Source organism: Palaemon carinicauda, chromosome 21 (assembly GCF_036898095.1).
Source record: "Palaemon carinicauda isolate YSFRI2023 chromosome 21, ASM3689809v2, whole genome shotgun sequence".
Taxonomy (NCBI): Eukaryota; Metazoa; Arthropoda; class Malacostraca; order Decapoda; family Palaemonidae; genus Palaemon; species Palaemon carinicauda.
The window spans coordinates 36,398,300-36,416,270 of NC_090745.1; the positions used below are offsets into that span (position 1 = coordinate 36,398,300).

The following is a 17,971-nucleotide window of genomic DNA, read 5'->3' on the forward strand; positions in this document are numbered from 1 at the left end:
AGTCATTCCGTCATCGGGATCATTTCCTCTTCTGACATTGCTACACACATGTACATGCACATTTACAAACATAAGCATACATATACACAAAGACTATAATATATGGCTTGATTCTAAAAGCATTGATTTTATATTTTTTTCCTTTCTAGTAATTATACATATTATTTACTTATTCGTATAATTTATATTTCTAGTTGCCTTTAGCCTATTTTCCACAATAACAAAATTTAATTCAATGAAGAATGGCTTATATAATGATATATGTACCAATAATTGTAGATATAAAGTTGAGCTGAGCATTAGGATAAGGGAGAAAAAATGGGAATAACAGAGAAACTGAACAGTTGGAATCTTACAGAACAATTTCCACGTTATCTAACGCCCACTGATCTCTGTTGGCTCCTTCGTGATAAGGCTGCCACCATCTAAGCTGAAGTCCGTATCGTCTAGCTTCGTAAGGCAGACTGTAAGCGACTCGACGAGCCTGAAGCAGTGGAAAAACTAAATTAAGAATTTGTTTTGGCTTGTTTTGAGACCATTTCATTTATCTAAATATAAGATTGATAGAGGCATGTCAAGGATTTAAATGTTATTTTGGGGCAAACATGTTTTGCATACCTTTCCGAAATCTACAGGATCATGAACGTTAATGGTATTCCAGGTTACACCATTATTAGTTGTATACTGCAGAATAACTCCTTTGTCTAAGGCTCGCTGAGCATCGCTGAGATCAACATGGCAAGACGCTGTCTTGTCCTTACTACCAATCCTTAGTACAAACATAATCTTGCTGCAAAAAAGAAGGTTCATATGGTATTCATATCTAGAAATATGTTGATTTAGCTTAGCACATTCATATAATTGTATGGCAGACACATAGAGTATGTGTCAGACTGAAGTCGTATATGAAACACTGCATAGGTTATACCTTGCTCTACGTGTGTCCAAATCCTTTGTTATTGCCTGACGTGTACCGCAGCCTGAGAAGTACAAATGCTTGCCATGGGCATATGGGGAGAGAGAGTTGCAACCTAGACCAACGTCACCCCCTGTTACTCTTAACCAGTTTGCTTTGATTCCTGCTTCGAAACCATCGATCAGGCTCATTGGCAGTGGAGATGTGCGAGAGGGCACTGGTTCACACGAGTCTCCTGAAAAGGTTGAATAGGCTTTCACATACAAAAAACACTCAGACATTATCTTAAGGTGCAAATTAAAATCTGGTGTCTTGTAATTTATCGTTTGGAATGGTTTGGCCATATATATATATATATATATATATATATATATATATATATATATATATATATATATATATATATATATATATTTATATATATATATATATATATATATATATATATATATATATATATATATATATATATATATATATATAGAATATTTGTGTATATGTACATACATACTGTACATATATATATATATATATATATATATATATATATATATATATATATATATATATATATATATATATATATATATATATATATAAAAGTCTGTCGTGAAGAATATCTTATCCTAAATATCATTGGTGCGTATTCCAAAGATATTAGTCCACATCCTTGAGAGATCTAAAGTTAATAAAGCTTTTGAAAAGTTCCATGGGAATACCTTTGAAAGTTCCAAATAACACATTTAATAAGCGCATTTTTTAAAAAATCAAATTTTTTTGTGATTTCATGTAAAATATAATTGAAACTGAGGATTGTACTTCTCTTTACCGATTACGATAACTATTCATAAATATAATTGACCTCTTCTATCTATAATAACACCCATTTTTTCTGGCTCTAAAGTTATTCAAAGAAGAATTATATTTTGTAATCAGCTATTCTTTCATAAAAAACGAAAAACATTATATCTATTTTATTAGAAGCATTTAGTGGCTAGATCAAAATCAAAGTTATTCAAAGAAGAATTATATTTTGTAATCAGCTATTCTTTCATAAAAAACGAAAAACATTATATCTATTTTATTAGAAGCATTTAGTGGCTAGATCAAAATTTATATGAATGCCACTTAAAGTATATATATGTTGTGAGTGACAAGACAGAGTCTTTGAACAAAAGAAAGTCCTACCAATAAAGCCTGGATCACATTCGCATCTTCCTTCTACACAATCGCCGTGTCCATGGCAGTGTTCAGGACAGGGATCACCAATATAAACATCATCGAGAGACCACGGAGTCACTTCTGACCCTATTCCAGACACATCCTGCACCCACCGAAGCTGAGTGGAACTGAAATAAAAAGATATGCGTAATGTTCAGCTATATGGAGGCGACCCTTACCTCTTCAGTATTGCTCAGATTTTAGACTTCCATCGAGATTTTTGCCTTTTCTGAGTTATTTCTAAAGTGTCTTTTTAGAATGTTGTTGATGTTGTTAATGCTGTTAGTAGATAAATTATTAGAGGTGCATTTACCGTATGATTTCCTAATTATATATCATAAAATTTCATATAAAAAAAAAGCGTTAGTAAGTACATGTGACATATCATAAATGTTATAGAAGATGATCATACCTAGACCAGGTCTTTTCCGGCAGAAGAATCGCTATTCTGGTCCACTGTGAATAGACATCGCTGTTGAAAATAGATTGGTAATGGAAGGAATACGGCATGCAGTCTGGGTCGGGAGAAGTAGCAGGCAGACAGGAATCCCTCACCAAATCCCAGCCCGTGACTCCGCCGTCAAGGCTGTATTCCAAGCGGATGCCAGAGTTTTCATCTCCACACTTACTTTCGGAATCTCCACACCCTATTGCAAGCTAAGAGAGGAAGTTTGTATAGAATAAAACCACTACTAATATTACATAGACATAGGAAATAGTTACCTTGTATCATCAGACTATTTGAAAAGGTGTCTTCTAACTATTCATATATATTGTGGCATATTTTAAGAAAGACTGAAAATTCGAGTTTTTGAGAGTGAGTGCTTAATTTTCCATCAAGAAATAACATTTACAAACTGCAGAACTGACACTTAGTAGCCTATATGGCATCTATTAATTTTGTTTTAAATGTCCTATCTTTAAGTAGTTTCTATAATAAATGTCATTTAGCTTAATATTACAAATATAATTTTGAGATTCACATTGAGCCCATACGGTAAAATTAGGCAAATGTTGCTTTACACAGTTACACAGTACAACTCTCATATGAAAGATTTCCCAAAATGTGACTGAAAATATGAAACATGTAAGTTTACCCGGTTTATTTGTGAAATTGTTGTTTGATAACCATCTTCGAAAACTGTTATTCATATGTCTTGTATACAATCATAAGTTATGACTTTCATTATACAAGTAATTATAAACGATACTGAAAAATTTATTTGATATTGAAATGTATCAAGACTATTACATCAAAAGTACGATGTTCTTAGTTCAACTCTAATAATGGGATACAATCCTTTAGTGGACACTATGCGTTGATGCTTTTTTGTTTGCCTTCTATCGCTTATGCCTGTTTAATGTTTATGTTTACAAAATGGCAAGAGTTAGTCAATTCAGTCGTCTCCAGTATCCACGTAATGCATACTTCAAGCTTATACATATATAGACAAAATTCAAATATGCTGTCTTCATATTAGCTTACAAGCAAGGAGAGATTAACTCTGAGAATAATACCATTACTGGAATATAGTGTATTTACAGCAGTTAACAGTTCTTATGATGATATAACAGCTATTTTTATCCCATATATGAAAACTGCCGACATGAATGAAAATAATGTAATATCTTTCATGGAATAAATAAATGAGATTTCTTTTTTCCAACCTCGTCATAGCCTCGTCAAATCAGCCACCAAGAAATGTCTAGCCGGGAAGAAGGTAAAAAATGTATTAGACTTAAGTAGTTGCTACCACTTAGACACCTATTGTCTTTCATCGTGATTTTAATGATACATTTTAATAAAATTTTGTGTTTAGATGTTTTTTAGTACTATTTTGGCATGGCTATAGTATAGGATAATAAACCTATTAGTTAGGAGACTGGAACTGACAAAATCGAATATATCCCTTGAACTACATATCCTTAAGGCGGGGACTAGTAATAATCTTGATAGGCTATGCAGTTTAATAAAGTAAATTCCTGTTCGTAGTCTCTGCTCTTAATTGATCATTTTCGGTCCTATTAAAACTAGTCTCCATTTCCATTCTCCTTTCAAGTGCCCAATCAGAGGCTTTCTCACTATCATCTGACTTTTTTTTTCTTTTAACCAATCACATAGCTTCACTTTGTCAATACGTGATTGAGTGAAGACATATTCCGCAGTGCTCAGTCTAGTTCTCGCCCTGAGCTGTGCTCTAGCTTTAATTTCGTCGATGGAATATTTTGAAATATTACTTCATCTCATGGAGGAACTCAAGGGAAGATTAAAATTACATCATGACGGATAGTTACCTTTTGTGGGGATCTTCGGGGGGAGGCTGAAAGGTGGATAGGATGTAATTTTTTGTGGAATGTTCTACCACAGGACTTGTGTCTTTATAGAAGCCAACATCAGAGTCGAAGATGTACAAAAAATGAAATGTTTTTCCCACAATGTGTAGATGAAGCCAAAATAGCCATGACGAATATGTCATTAATGGAGAATGGACTAAGGATGATCGATCTCGCTTTAGGACCAGGTGAACATGAAGAGAAAATCGCTGAGTTGGAAAACCAAGTCGCTGTGGTTACTGTGGATGCAGAAAATTCCACCTAGACTGCTGACCTGAAAACAACTGATCTTATTGAGAAGGGGGACAATCTAGCAAAGAATATGGAATCAATTAACACTTAAAACACCAATGAACACAAAAACTGGGAAAATGACATATGCTGACACAGTTACGAGAAAAAATCTACTAGCAATTAAATCACTGACACGAAAAATGAAGTTGAACATGCTCTTAGGGATATACCAATTCTTAATACGAGGTCATCCTCAAATGGAAATTTTGTTGTAAACTTTGCTGATGAAAAGATCGCAGATGAAGAAGCAACAAGATTCAAATCATGGTTGCTGACACCGAAACGAGGGAAATTGGAAAATCAAAACCTCAATTAAAGATATGTAATGCCTGCGGTGAGGAAGATGAGGTATTAAATGCTTTGATTTAAAGGATTCGTTACGTGGACCATATCCAAAACATAGAAGAGGAGATAAGTTTGGTATTCAAGAAAAGTCCTGCAGGTGGGACTGCCGATTACAAAGTTATATTGCGATGGGGGTACTTATAATATATGTGATAGGTACCATGTGATCACCTGCTACCACTGTCAAAGGTATGGACTTTTTGAAAAAATTGCAAGTTCAAGATTGATGATAACGTAGGCGGGGAAGGTTCAGGTAAACACTCCATCAAGGAATAAAATTCACAACAGATAAAATGTATAAACTGCACTGAGTTAAAATGCATGATGTCCACAAAGTGAATTTAAGAAATTGCAGAGCTTATGATTTGGAACTGAAGAGCCAAACAGAAAATACGGACCATGGATACTAAGGAGGTCATACACTGTGGCTATATAAATATACAATCTGTTGGTAATAAAACTATTCATATAAGAGTATTGTGAAATGAGAAATATTTGGACATTCTAGCATCATCTGAAACATGGTTAAATAACTTCAATAAAGCTAAGTTTGCTGAAATGACCCACCACACACATGCTTTCTATTATATTCCCAGAGAGGGCAAGTTTGGGGAGGGGGGGGGGGGGGGTCGGGCTCTTCATTCACAAAGGCTATTCAAATCACAAGATGATAAAAGAACTAGTGTAACAAGTTTTGAATATATAGAAATAAACTTTATGCACATAAAGTAATCTGTTATAACTGTTAAAAAAACCTCCAAGAACAAATACTAATATCTTTTTCGAAGAATTCAGTATACTCATTGAGATGACTATCATGGAAAAAATTCAATTAGTTACTCGTAGAGACTTCAATCTTTGGATGGATGATGCATGAAATCATAATGTTTCAGCATTTAGTGAGCTATTGGAATCATATCAAATTGGTAGATAATGCTGACTGCGCAACTACTTTGACTGGGCATACGTTGGACCTAGTTTTAAGTGATGGAATGAATAATATTGCATGATATAAATGTAGAAGAGAAGTGCTCGATCTCGCTATTGCACAAACTTATTACTTTTAGATTGCCTCCACAGATACGTGCAGTGGTGAAGAAAATAAACTTTAGGTATAAATCAAACTTATCTCCTTGAGTATTTATTGAAAAGTTTACAAGGAAAATAAATGATGCTATCAATATTCCTTGTGGTCACAATAACCAAAGATTGCCTCCACAGATACGTGCAGTGGTGAAGAAAATAAACTTTAGGTATAAATCAAACTTATCTCCTTGAGTATTTATTGAAAAGTTTACAAAGAAAATAAATGATGCTATCAATATTCCTTGTGGTCACAATAACCAACCTTTGTTGGGCGCTATGTGTGTTGACTGCCTTATGACTATATATAAAAGGGGGAGTAAAAGGGAATATGATACCATGTGTCTACTGATGGAGAAGACTAAATTTTTTAAAGGCTGATCTCCTTGGCTTGATGGGGAGATTTTAGAGAAAAAAGACGAAAACAAGAAATATAGAAAGAAACTGGAATCGGTTAAAATCTGAGGGTACATGGGTAGAATACAAATTCGTAATATGCCGATATAATTACCTACTAAGGAGAAAAAAAAATCAAATACAATAAGAGAGAGACCCGTGAAGGAGCACCAGGCATTAAATAAGTAACAGTATATCGTCTCCTAAATGGTATAATGGGAAATATAAAAGAAAAAAGGCTACAAAAGGGGTACAATTATTATCATTATTATTATTATTATTATTATTATTATTTGCTAAGCTACAACCCTAGTTGGAAAAGCAGAACGCTATAAGCCCAGGGGTTCCAACAGGGAAAATAGCCCAGTGAGGAAAGGAAATTAGGAAAAATAAAATATTTTAAGAACAGTAACAACATTAAAATAAATATCTCCTATATAAACTATATAAACTTTAACAAAACAAGAGGAAGAGAAATTAGATAGAATAGTGTCCAAGTTCAAGATTGATGATAACGTAGGCGGGGAAGGTTCAGGTAAACACTCCATCAAGGAATAAAATTCATAACAGATAAAATGTATAAACTGAACTGAGTTAAAATGCATGATGTCCACAAAGTGAATTTAAGAAATTGCAAAACTTATGATTTGGAATTGAAGAGCCAGGCAGAAAATTCGGACCATGGTAATTCATCAGATTAGTGATACACCATTATACACAGATCAAACTGACGAGATTCCATAATATAACACAAGACCAAGTCACCAGGAGCGTCAAGAGTGCAAAGAAAACAAACTGTGCAATCGATCTTATGTCAATATCCGAAGTAAATGGAGAAAGAAACTTTTCTAGTCTTGCCGATATAATTACAAGAATAGTAAATACAATTATCGATGAGTGCAAGTTTCCAAAATATGAGAAAAGGGCTATAGTTACACCAGCTCTGAAAAGTGCTCCAGATTATCAAGAATTTTGAATCTACCCTTTATTTTAAAAGTGTTAGAAAATATAATTCTTGAACAACTAATTAGTCACTTAGAAGAAATAGAGGCTTTACCAGACAACCAATCTGGTTACAGAAAGTTTTAGTCTATGGTGACAGCTATCTGTTCTGTTGTAAATAATAAGCTGAAAATGATGGATGGAAACAAATGGGGTATTTTGATATTACTTGATCTTAATGATCTTTTTGATATAGTTGTGCATGAACTGCTACTAAATGATCTAAGGTCCATTGGTATTGAAGGTCAAGCTTTTGAATATCTAAAACTGAATGAAAATAAAACTGAGTTTATGTTGGGTGGAAAGAAAAACAGCCAACGAAACTTGGGTGATAATGAAATCAATATAGATAAAAATTCTGTCCCGAAATCTAGTTAAGTTCGTGATCTAGGAGTATCACTTTACGGTAATTTGCCTCTCCATGCTCAAATAAATAATGTAGTAAAAACTGCCGTATATCATTTTAGAAACATTTCTTTTATAAAGAAGTACCTGGATGAACATTCTGTAAAGAAACTTGTGATAAACTGTGTTATTACCATGACTAACTACTGCAACTCCATCTACACAATCTATCAAAAGTGCAACTTAAGCAATTACAAAACATAATAAACAGAGGAGCAACACAGATAAAAAGTGTCCCACCCCGAGAAAGGGTCACTCCTATAGTAATTAAATTACACAGGCTGCCTAATTAAGGAGGAAATTAGTTTAGAATATGTACAATAACCCATCAAGTTATCAGAACCGGACATCCAAAATATCTAAGAGATTTGCTAGCCTATATACTGTGTGCAGCCAACAAATCTTGTTGACACGAGAATAGTTACAGATGGTTTCAAATTATTGAAACCAAGATATTTGTCTACTGTAGGTTCTAGAGCCTTCAAAGATTCGATCCCAAGACTATAAAACAAACTCCTACTAGATATCCAAAAGACTAGAGATATAATGGTTTTCAAGAAGAAACAAGACTTTTTTTTCAAAGTACTTTGATAGTGCGAATTTGATAATAAACATGCTGTATACGGTCTGAAATACTGAATGCCTGGGAATGTATACGATAAAATGAATGTGAAGGTCCTGTAGAGAGTAGGGTTCCTCTGCTGTATAGGACTACCCCCCCCCCCCAAAAAAAAAAAAAAAAAAAAAAAAAAACAGCCCTTAAAATAAGTAGAGATGGTAGCTCCAGCATTCTGAAACAGATATTTTTCCTTGTTTATCATCTAAAGAGGAAGTTGTAGCTGGGGTTATGCCATATATTTTTGCAATTCTCCTTTTGAAAGGAATAAGAACTTTCACTGGTGTCTTTATAGAGGTTTTGAAGGACTTTTATGTGGTAATAATGGTAAAGTCATACTTTTAAAGTTTAAATAATGAGTGTGGGAAGATGGTCGAGAAGCAAGTACAGGGAAATGATCTACCACAGTTAAGGACAGATAGTCCTTGAGAAGGGAGTTATGGAGTAGTGTAGGTTAAGTTAGGTAGGCATCTTCTGATTCAAATGGCTCTATAACTTGAAAATTTTATTTTCCGCCAAAATATTGTCTTCAAAAACGTTCAAATAACCTATCAATACACTAGGAACACCTCTTACTTCCCTTGCTAGGGCTATTGTTCTAATATATAAATTTATCAATATTTCTATTAACAATTCTCCTATATTCAGGTATGTTTAGGGCTAATCCTTCTCTGAGCTATTGGTTTTATTGTACGGTAATCAAGTTTTACTGGGATTTGGTTGATCCTCCCTCTGTTTATGTTGCTGATGCACCAAATACCCACTATCCTTTTGTTGCCCTTAAACTGTGCTTTGGGATGATGAAACGTTTTGGAGACTTAAAGATGTCTGCATATCTTGAATTAGTCTAATTAGGTAAATCCTACTGATGGAAAAGCGACAGCATAAATTTCTCTCCATTGAGTGCAAAGCCATTTTTTGAGCTCGGGCTATGTCTTTCTGACGGAAGTTAATCTAGGCAGCTTTCTACTTGGGATATTTCTGCGAGTGATATATATACCATAGAATTTTCCCCGTAGAGGTATCTCGGGGTTACTATCCCCGGAGCGAATATCCCGAAAGATACTGTGTATATAACAGGGACGTGTTTAAAACACACGGCTATCCTTCCCATAATAGAGTTAATCTTGTCTAGAAGGATATGGGATAGGACTGGATACGTGGGAGAGCCATTATAACTCCAATACCAGTGTGTCACTGTAACACATATGCTGGTTTGCTATTCCTTCTTCGCAGCGCCATCTTGATTGCATGTTTTGTGAGTTTTCTGCTTTGTTTTGCAAAGTTTTAGTGAATTTTAACCATGGATGCTTCTGCTTCTGTTTCATCGGTTAAGTTGAGTACTGAATCTTTTTTTCTGGTGGAGAATTTCGCATATCCCGCTTTGATTTTTCGCAATGCGTTCATTTTTTGATTTGTCACCATCGCATGATTGTAGTCGGAAGCTCACGTTCAAATTCTGTAGTAATTTATATGAATTCCTCAGTAATTTATATGACTGTTTTAGCTACCCTATTTAAAGTGTTTTAAACATATATTTCAACACTTTCTCATTATTCTAGGTTAGGCATTTGCTTTGTTGCATGTTTGTCTTCCTTAGTCTATAACCCTTGGGAGTTTGTAGATGGTTGGTCCACTGCCAACTTAGGTCGGCAAGGTTCCATTCCCATCTACTGAGCCTTAGTTGTTGGATAGGTGGCACTGGTTGAGGGACTCAGTTCTCTTTGCCTACTTACTGTCATTCCCTTAGAACAAAATTAATTCTGTTCTAATATTGACAGGTAGGCCTTCCTTTCCTGCTGCCCTACCCTTCCTCTAAGCTACTATCCTTAATTATGGCTGAGTGGTAGCTGGTTGGCAGAGTTCATTCTCTGTGCCTACTCACTATAGATCCCTTGGAACACATTCCTTTTGTTCTAATACTACAGTCAGGCCTTCCTTTCCTGTTGCCTTATCATTTTCTAAGACTGTTAATGTTCCTCTCCTCGTTAGGCTATGTCCTCCTTATCGAGGAACTTAGGTTCCTTTGCCTAGTCTTAATTTCCCTGGTATTGGAGGATTTCTCAGTTACTATATGCCTAGATGGGCTGGCTTGGTGGGACTGTTAGCCTACTACGTAGGTAGGCATGAGAATGATCCTAGATATGGTTTCGTTCTCTTGGCCGCCTCAGCTGCCGCCTCATGGTAGGTCAGCTACTTTTTACATTCCTTTGTTAGGCTATGTTGTTTCTGGCCGTGGATAAAGATTGTTAAAGGATCTCTTTCTCTGCAGTACCTTCCCCCTTTTAGGCAAAAAGTAAACTAGAATAATTGTAATATCAATATAAGTAAGTACAGATAAACATAATTATATCTTTTTTCACTGAAATAAACTTAGTTGAATAATTTATATCTATTTTCAGCGTAAATCAAGTTAAAAAGGTCAAGAAGTTTCGCTTCCTGTTTTAGCAGAGTAATAAATTATTGAGGACTGCTCTGGAATAGGGTACGATGGATAACTTTTTTATGGAATACATCTACAAGTAATTTTTTTGTTTAGAGAATACCACGTATGGAATGAGGGTCGAATGACTGTAATTCACTGTGGGGTAAACAAGATAATGATAATATATGTTTTAAGAGTACTATATGGGGATATAAAACTGGTTATAATATTTTAGCCTGATGAAGAGTACTAATTTCAGATCAATGAAACCAAACATTTCTGTTAAGCATGTGAACAGCCAATATTGCTATTGAAAAGTTGGTCATCAGACCAAATGCCTTAATCTTATTGTAGGCGTGAAAAAAATATGTTGCAAGTCAAAAGTATTATGGCCTGAAAGTTCAAGTTCCTAACTGTGATAATGGAAAATAGGATTCTAGATGGATATGGCAAAGTAGAATAAAAAAACCTTAAAGAAAACGGCCATGTTGTTAAATGAATTATAGTTAGGATAGTAACAAAAAATTAGACAATGGACCATAAAACCTTTTGAAATGTCTGACCATTTTTACTGTAATATTTGTATATTGTTTGATTATTGCAGAGTAAACAATAGAATTTAGTATTTACCTTGAACTGTAAAATGTGTCCATCATTGATAATAACTTCTTGGGTGGTAATTGCTCTATGACCTGGCGAGATAGAATTCCAAACAAGTGACCCATTTGTCCCAGCAGAGCAAAATTCCTTTTGACTCAGTCCATGCGGAGCGAAAAGCCATTTGGAAATCTGTAAAGTAAAACAAATTAGTGTTGAGAGCCATGCTGATTTCTGGAAAGTCAATACACTGTAGATCAGAGCTGTTCATTTCATAGGTAAACCACCATGCTTTGACTGGCCACTATTAGAATCTTTTCTATTGTCATTTGTCACTATATTTGAAATAATTACAAAATGATCGATATTTAGTGAGGTAGCCTACAACCATATGTTTCAAGCATAACCTTAATGCATCTGGTATTCTTAGTGCAGATATTTATTGGATATTACGGTTCACAAATAATGATTAATAACATACATAAGTATTTAATAGTGGAGGACAAATGTAAGATGAAAAGATTCTAAATAATGAACTTTCAAGTCATCCACATTGAATGAGAGGCCACTACGCGAATAAAATATTAAGTTGATGGTAACAATCAACAGAGGAGGGACAATAACCTATGTGGGGTATATGTGCATCGCCAGTGATGATGTAGGTTTCTGGCTGTTTCTCAAGCTAGAAATTCGATTATTTTGTGTGTATATAAGGAATGTAATATAATTCACTATTTTGCAACTCTTTCTTCTTTACTTGGTAACCTACTGAAGAGGACGGGGTCAGTAGTCAGGATCTATCACTGAATCATATCCAGATGACGATAATGTTGAATATGTTTTAAGTGAAAGTTCTGGAAATAATATGAAAATTGACTTGGCCAAAGATAGTGTGCTTCTTTCTACTCCCCAATTGGTGTGCGATCGAAGGATTGGATCATGTGTTAGAAGGCAAATTCCCTCTACAGATGTTGGTTGAACTGATGGAGGTTTTGTTCCTTCTGACTTTAATATTGTAGGTGATGCCTGGATTACTGAAGTTTAGTTCTACCTCCCAATTCCAATGAATTGGGTTTTTTTTTTATTTTATTTATTTATTTATTTTTTTTTTTTTTGTGGATGAAGCGCTAGTAAAAGCCATGTTGCGGAGATGAACCGTTATCAAGACAAACGCACCACTGGACGTGAGCTTTTGTCGTGGTCGAAATGGAGGTGTTTTTTTTTTGTTTTTTTTTTTTCTTTTGCCCCTGATCCTTTTGGTGCACCACATATACGAACTTTGGGTGTATGGTTATCGGTCAACTATAATTCATCAGAATAGGCCAATATTTCTTAAAGTCCTGATCCCCAGTAGATCTCTCCATTTAGTCGAGAATTTTGATAGAGAAATAACTCTTTGTGGAAAATTAGAAACATTTTGGGTATGACACAAAATTGTTAAAGAAAACTTCCTAGCCTTTTCAAAAACTAGTTATTGATAAATCTCTTGTTTCATTTAAAGGGCATCTAAAATCCAAACAATAGAGGAGGGCTAAAATAAATTGTGAATACCCCTGATAATCAAATTCTGAAATATTCACGGTCAGTGGTGATAACTATGATGAAGCATTACAAGCTTTGCTCTTAGTACATTCCTTTTTGAAAACAAAACTGGTCTTCTGAGTACCCTATCCAAGGTTAGGAGTGGTATGTCAGAGTTTTACATAGGAGAGAGAGAAAAAAAAGCGCTCAAGTGTTATCTTTCCTCAGAAATATTCCAACTGGCAAAATAAAGAAAATTGGTGATGTTATATGTAGGATAAATTCATCTATATTATGTTATAGAACCCGTGAAAATAGTTTATTTTTACACGATAAAACCTCGTAGTCGCTGGATGTGTGTATTGTGTGAAAATTCAGGAATTTTCCTGAACTGTATAGAAAATAAGTCTAGGAGGTTATACAGCAGAGGGGAAATGAGTTAAGCAGAGACTCAGAGACTTGCTTAGTTTTTCTCTGAGTTAACATTGCTCTTGTGGAGACATTTCTGTGACACCTGCTGTGATACTGGTAAATTTCTTCCATTATCATAACGCTAGTGATAAACAAAATAACAAGGAAACATTGGAAGATCGAATATCACCAGAATCTGTGTTCTTGACTACCATCTTTTATGTTTAAATCTGTGTTCTGAAATTTTGTTGTTTCACCTCCGGAAGACGCTGATCCTATTTTCATCTGAATCTTAACTCATAGAGACTTATAAAACATAGGTCTGTATTGAAATATGACGATCTCTGTAAATTACCATTGATATGTAAACTGAGAGTATTTTGTGAATCTTGTAAAATATTGTAAATCTTTTTATTCTTAAATATAGTCATTATTATATTTGCTGGCTATTATTACCTTTTGTTGTTACTATTTTGTTATTTTCTGTGCTGAATTGATTATCAAGGGAATTAAATATTGAAGTAGATTTTACATAATCTGTGTTTTATAATATTTGGCCATAACAGAATTGGGAACTTATCCAGGATCTGAATTTTTATTCTATTTGAAAATCAGAAATTGTCCATAAATTCAACTTTTGTTAGTTGTACAAAATAGCCAGCAGACATGTCAGAGTTAAGCGCATCTGAGTTTAATTTTGTGAAGATTCATAAATATGAAAGTTAAATAATCTTAAGAAATTCCACTTGGTGAATTTATACAAGCATTTTGAGCTTGTCATTCAAAATTCAACGATGAGAGAGGATATTAAACATGTTAGTTCAACATTTGGTTGAAGACAAAGTATTACTTCAGGATGTCTTAGAATCTTGGTCGGATATCTTTATATAAGTTACAGTTGTGTCTCCTTTCAATGAAAAGGATTTGGATGAATATTTTGTTTCGAGAGAAAAGCTAAAGAAATGTAAGTGGGTAACAGAAAATTGAGCATATATGTTGTCAGGAGTTTTGGAAGGCAGGGAACAAAACAAACTATGCTTGCATTCCTGAGGTTAGAGTTGATGATTATGATTTTTTGAAAATGCTATTTTTCAGGCTTATGAATTAACTCCAAAGGCTTATAGAATGAAGTTTAGGAGTTGAACAAAAGAAGATAAGCCTATATATGCAGAATTTAGTAGGGAACAATCAGATTGGTTTTATAAATATTGTAAGACAGCAGAGTGTATGGATGATTTTAAGAGATTAGGGGAAATTATCTTAATTGAGTACTGTTGTTTAAAATCGTGTTAGTAAAATGTTAAGGTTTTTTTTTAATAAGAAAAAGTTGATCACCCTTCGCAAAATACCTGTCTGAAAATGATTATGTATTGGGTCACAAGGAGTCAAGGTCACATGATAAAGAGTTTCATAGTTCAAAAGACTAAAGGGGAATAAATAAGCACGCTAGTAAAGATGTTGTAGACCAGTGTTTCCCAAACGTTTTTGGTACTGTACACACATTTAAATAAATATAATAGAGTTGGCTTACTGTTGGCTCGTCTTCGAATTTATCCATTAGCCTCGAATGGCTGATTTCCGATCCCCCAATATAAACATTATCCAGAGACCAAGCAGGAGATGGATGTTCGTGTTGAGGTTGCCAAAATCTGAAAGAATGGAGAAGTAATAATTTTCTTCAATTATTTCTTATCATTGACTTCTTCTGTTTGATTAAACAAATATAGGATTGAAATTTCACCTCTAATGCTTAATTCAGTATTAGTTTCTTCTATTAAAAAGCATTAAGAATATGCATAGATTTAGCATGCTACAGGTATCCAATGAAGTGATAGAAGGGGGAATGGCAATACTTCTTGTTTCAACATGAGTTTAGCACTGATTCATAATTATTATAATTGTTATAAGCTTCCTAAAAATTTCCTCACCTCTTTTCTTGACGGGTTTGTCTGAGCTCTTAGACCCAAAGCTTATATTTTCATATACAATATAACACCTAATAATCACTTAAATGGCATCATTGTGAAGGGCGCTTGTTGGTAGGAAATCAAGTTTAATCTAAAAGAAAAAAAAAACTTGCCACTTCATTATTGTTTAAATGACTCTACTTAACGAATATCTTTAATTTTAACTTTCTCAATGAGTGGGCGACATACTTATTTTAATTACCACGCAAATGTTCAACTATTTCTACGAGTTCATGTTTCTAAATAGGGTACTATCACTACAATTGTTATTATTGTTACCGTTCATGATAACAGTAATAGATAACCCTTCTAATTTTCGTAGGGATCAGAGGGTTAGATTTTTTTTTCTGTTTGTAATTTAGCAGACTTGAAATTGTCTAATGAAAAATAAAAATTGGTTATCTATGTTTTACAATTGTTCTCAAAACAAAGATGAGAATACCATCAGCTACACATTGTGTCTAGAACGGCATGTAGTTTTCCAGACAAAATGTTGTGGGTAATACTTTTGACACATAATCCGTGATATGGAAAAACTGGGTCTATTTGGCGAACATTACTTCATGCTAGAGTTATAAAAATTTTAATATTAGGATATATTGCTAATATTTAGAGGCCGAGCCTAGATTATCTACCGTATGTGATAGTTTAGAGTGGATATTGTATGCTTCTCACAGACTGTTTATGTAACAAATATCTGGAAAAAATAAAAATATTACACCAAAGATGTTGATCGTCCTGGAAAACTGCAGCAATTTCCATATAATTCAGTGTAAGAGTATATATATACATATATATATATATATATATATATATATATATATATATATATATATATATGTATATATATATATATATATATATATATATATGTATATATATATATATATATATATATATATACGTATATATATATATATATATATATATATATATATATATATATATATATATATATATATATATATATATATATATATATATACGTGTATATATATATATGTATATATATATATATATATATATATATATATATATATATATATATATATATATATATATATATATATATATATATATATATATATATATATTGGATATTACAGTGACACTGCATATTTTGATATAACAGTTTGAAGGTATCTAAGCAAAATAGGAAAATTTCTTCTGTTGTTCAGGATGCCTTTTTTCTTGTGTAAGCCAGGGCCTTCCCCTGAACTGCCTTATACCGGAAATCTAATGCCCTACGAACATGATAGAAGTTTTTATTTATTATCAAGAAAACCTATTGCAAACTACGATTAACCAGGAAGGAAGCATGGAGAGATAACTTTTAGAGTAACCATGTACTTCGAATAGGAGGAAATATATAGATATAAGATAACAGAACAGCTTCAAATATCCATTTAACCTCATATCTCTTTTTACTCTTAAATGGCCTTGGATTCCTTCTCCATACTGCAGTGCTTTTAAATTAAAAGTTGCTTACATATCTATCATTTTTTTTTCACTGAAGAAGTAGAGAAAAGATGTCTATCTTCGTTTCAAGAATACTAATTTAAGGGCCCAGAAATGTCAACGAATACCTGAACAATGTAGCCGTTGATCTTGCTTCCAGAGGTATTAAAATGTATTCTTCCTTTGGAGTCGTGTAAAGCCGGTGGTCTAATTCCCTAAGAAGATGCCATCGAATTCCTTTCATAAAAAAAAAGTAAGATGATAATGATATTATAAAGTGGTTCCAATTTGAGTAAAATCAGTAAAAACCTATAAATAATTTATATTAGTTATTAAACCCCTACAGAATGTTACATGTCCAAGGGCTCCAACAGTGAAGATAGGAAACTGTAAAAGTTATGAAAAATGATGCATGAAAAAATGTATAAAATATTAAGATCAGTAACAACGTTAAAATAAACCAATCATATAGAAACCGTAATATAAAACTCCTGTAAACCAGTTAAACAAATAAAATTACAAAAAATTTTAACTTAAATTCTACCGATTCAACTGCTCGATTGGGATCATTTCGCAATCTGGTCACAGCTGGATTAGAACTTCTAGAATATTGTGCAGTATTGTGCTTTATGGTGGAGAAGTCATGGCTGTTAGAATTAACTGCAGCCCTAATACTACGTACAGGATGGTACAGTCTGGAAATATCTGAATGCAATGCATGATTTGAATTATGAAAAATCTTTTGCAACATGTATTAAAAAACTAACTGAACGACAGTGTCAGAGATCAGTATCTAGATCAGAAATAACAAATTTATTAGATTGCATGTTTCAATTCAACAAATCAAGACTAAGCCAAAAAAAATATTTCAAAAGAATAAAATTATCACAGAGATTCTTAAAAGACTTTCTCAATAAGCTAATTTTTAGTGTCATTGAAGAAGAAACCGACCATATGTGCTTTTCAACAGTAAATTTGGA

The 17,971-nt window shown here is 33.4% G+C and overlaps 1 protein-coding gene across 1 annotated transcript in view; it reads right to left on the reverse strand.

The window, feature by feature from the left end:
* LOC137614836 (reelin-like) overlaps positions 1 to 17,971 on the reverse strand; it is a 596,609-nt gene that overhangs the window by 5,094 nt on the left and 573,544 nt on the right. The window contains exons 46-53 of the mRNA XM_068344496.1: positions 17,120 to 17,228; positions 15,098 to 15,215; positions 11,668 to 11,826; positions 2,550 to 2,794; positions 2,105 to 2,265; positions 929 to 1,151; positions 619 to 790; positions 357 to 484 (exon numbers count right to left, since the gene is read on the reverse strand). Of these exons, the coding sequence (XP_068200597.1) occupies positions 357 to 484; positions 619 to 790; positions 929 to 1,151; positions 2,105 to 2,265; positions 2,550 to 2,794; positions 11,668 to 11,826; positions 15,098 to 15,215; positions 17,120 to 17,228 (1,315 nt within the window). The remainder of the gene's footprint in view (positions 1 to 356; positions 485 to 618; positions 791 to 928; positions 1,152 to 2,104; positions 2,266 to 2,549; positions 2,795 to 11,667; positions 11,827 to 15,097; positions 15,216 to 17,119; positions 17,229 to 17,971) is intronic.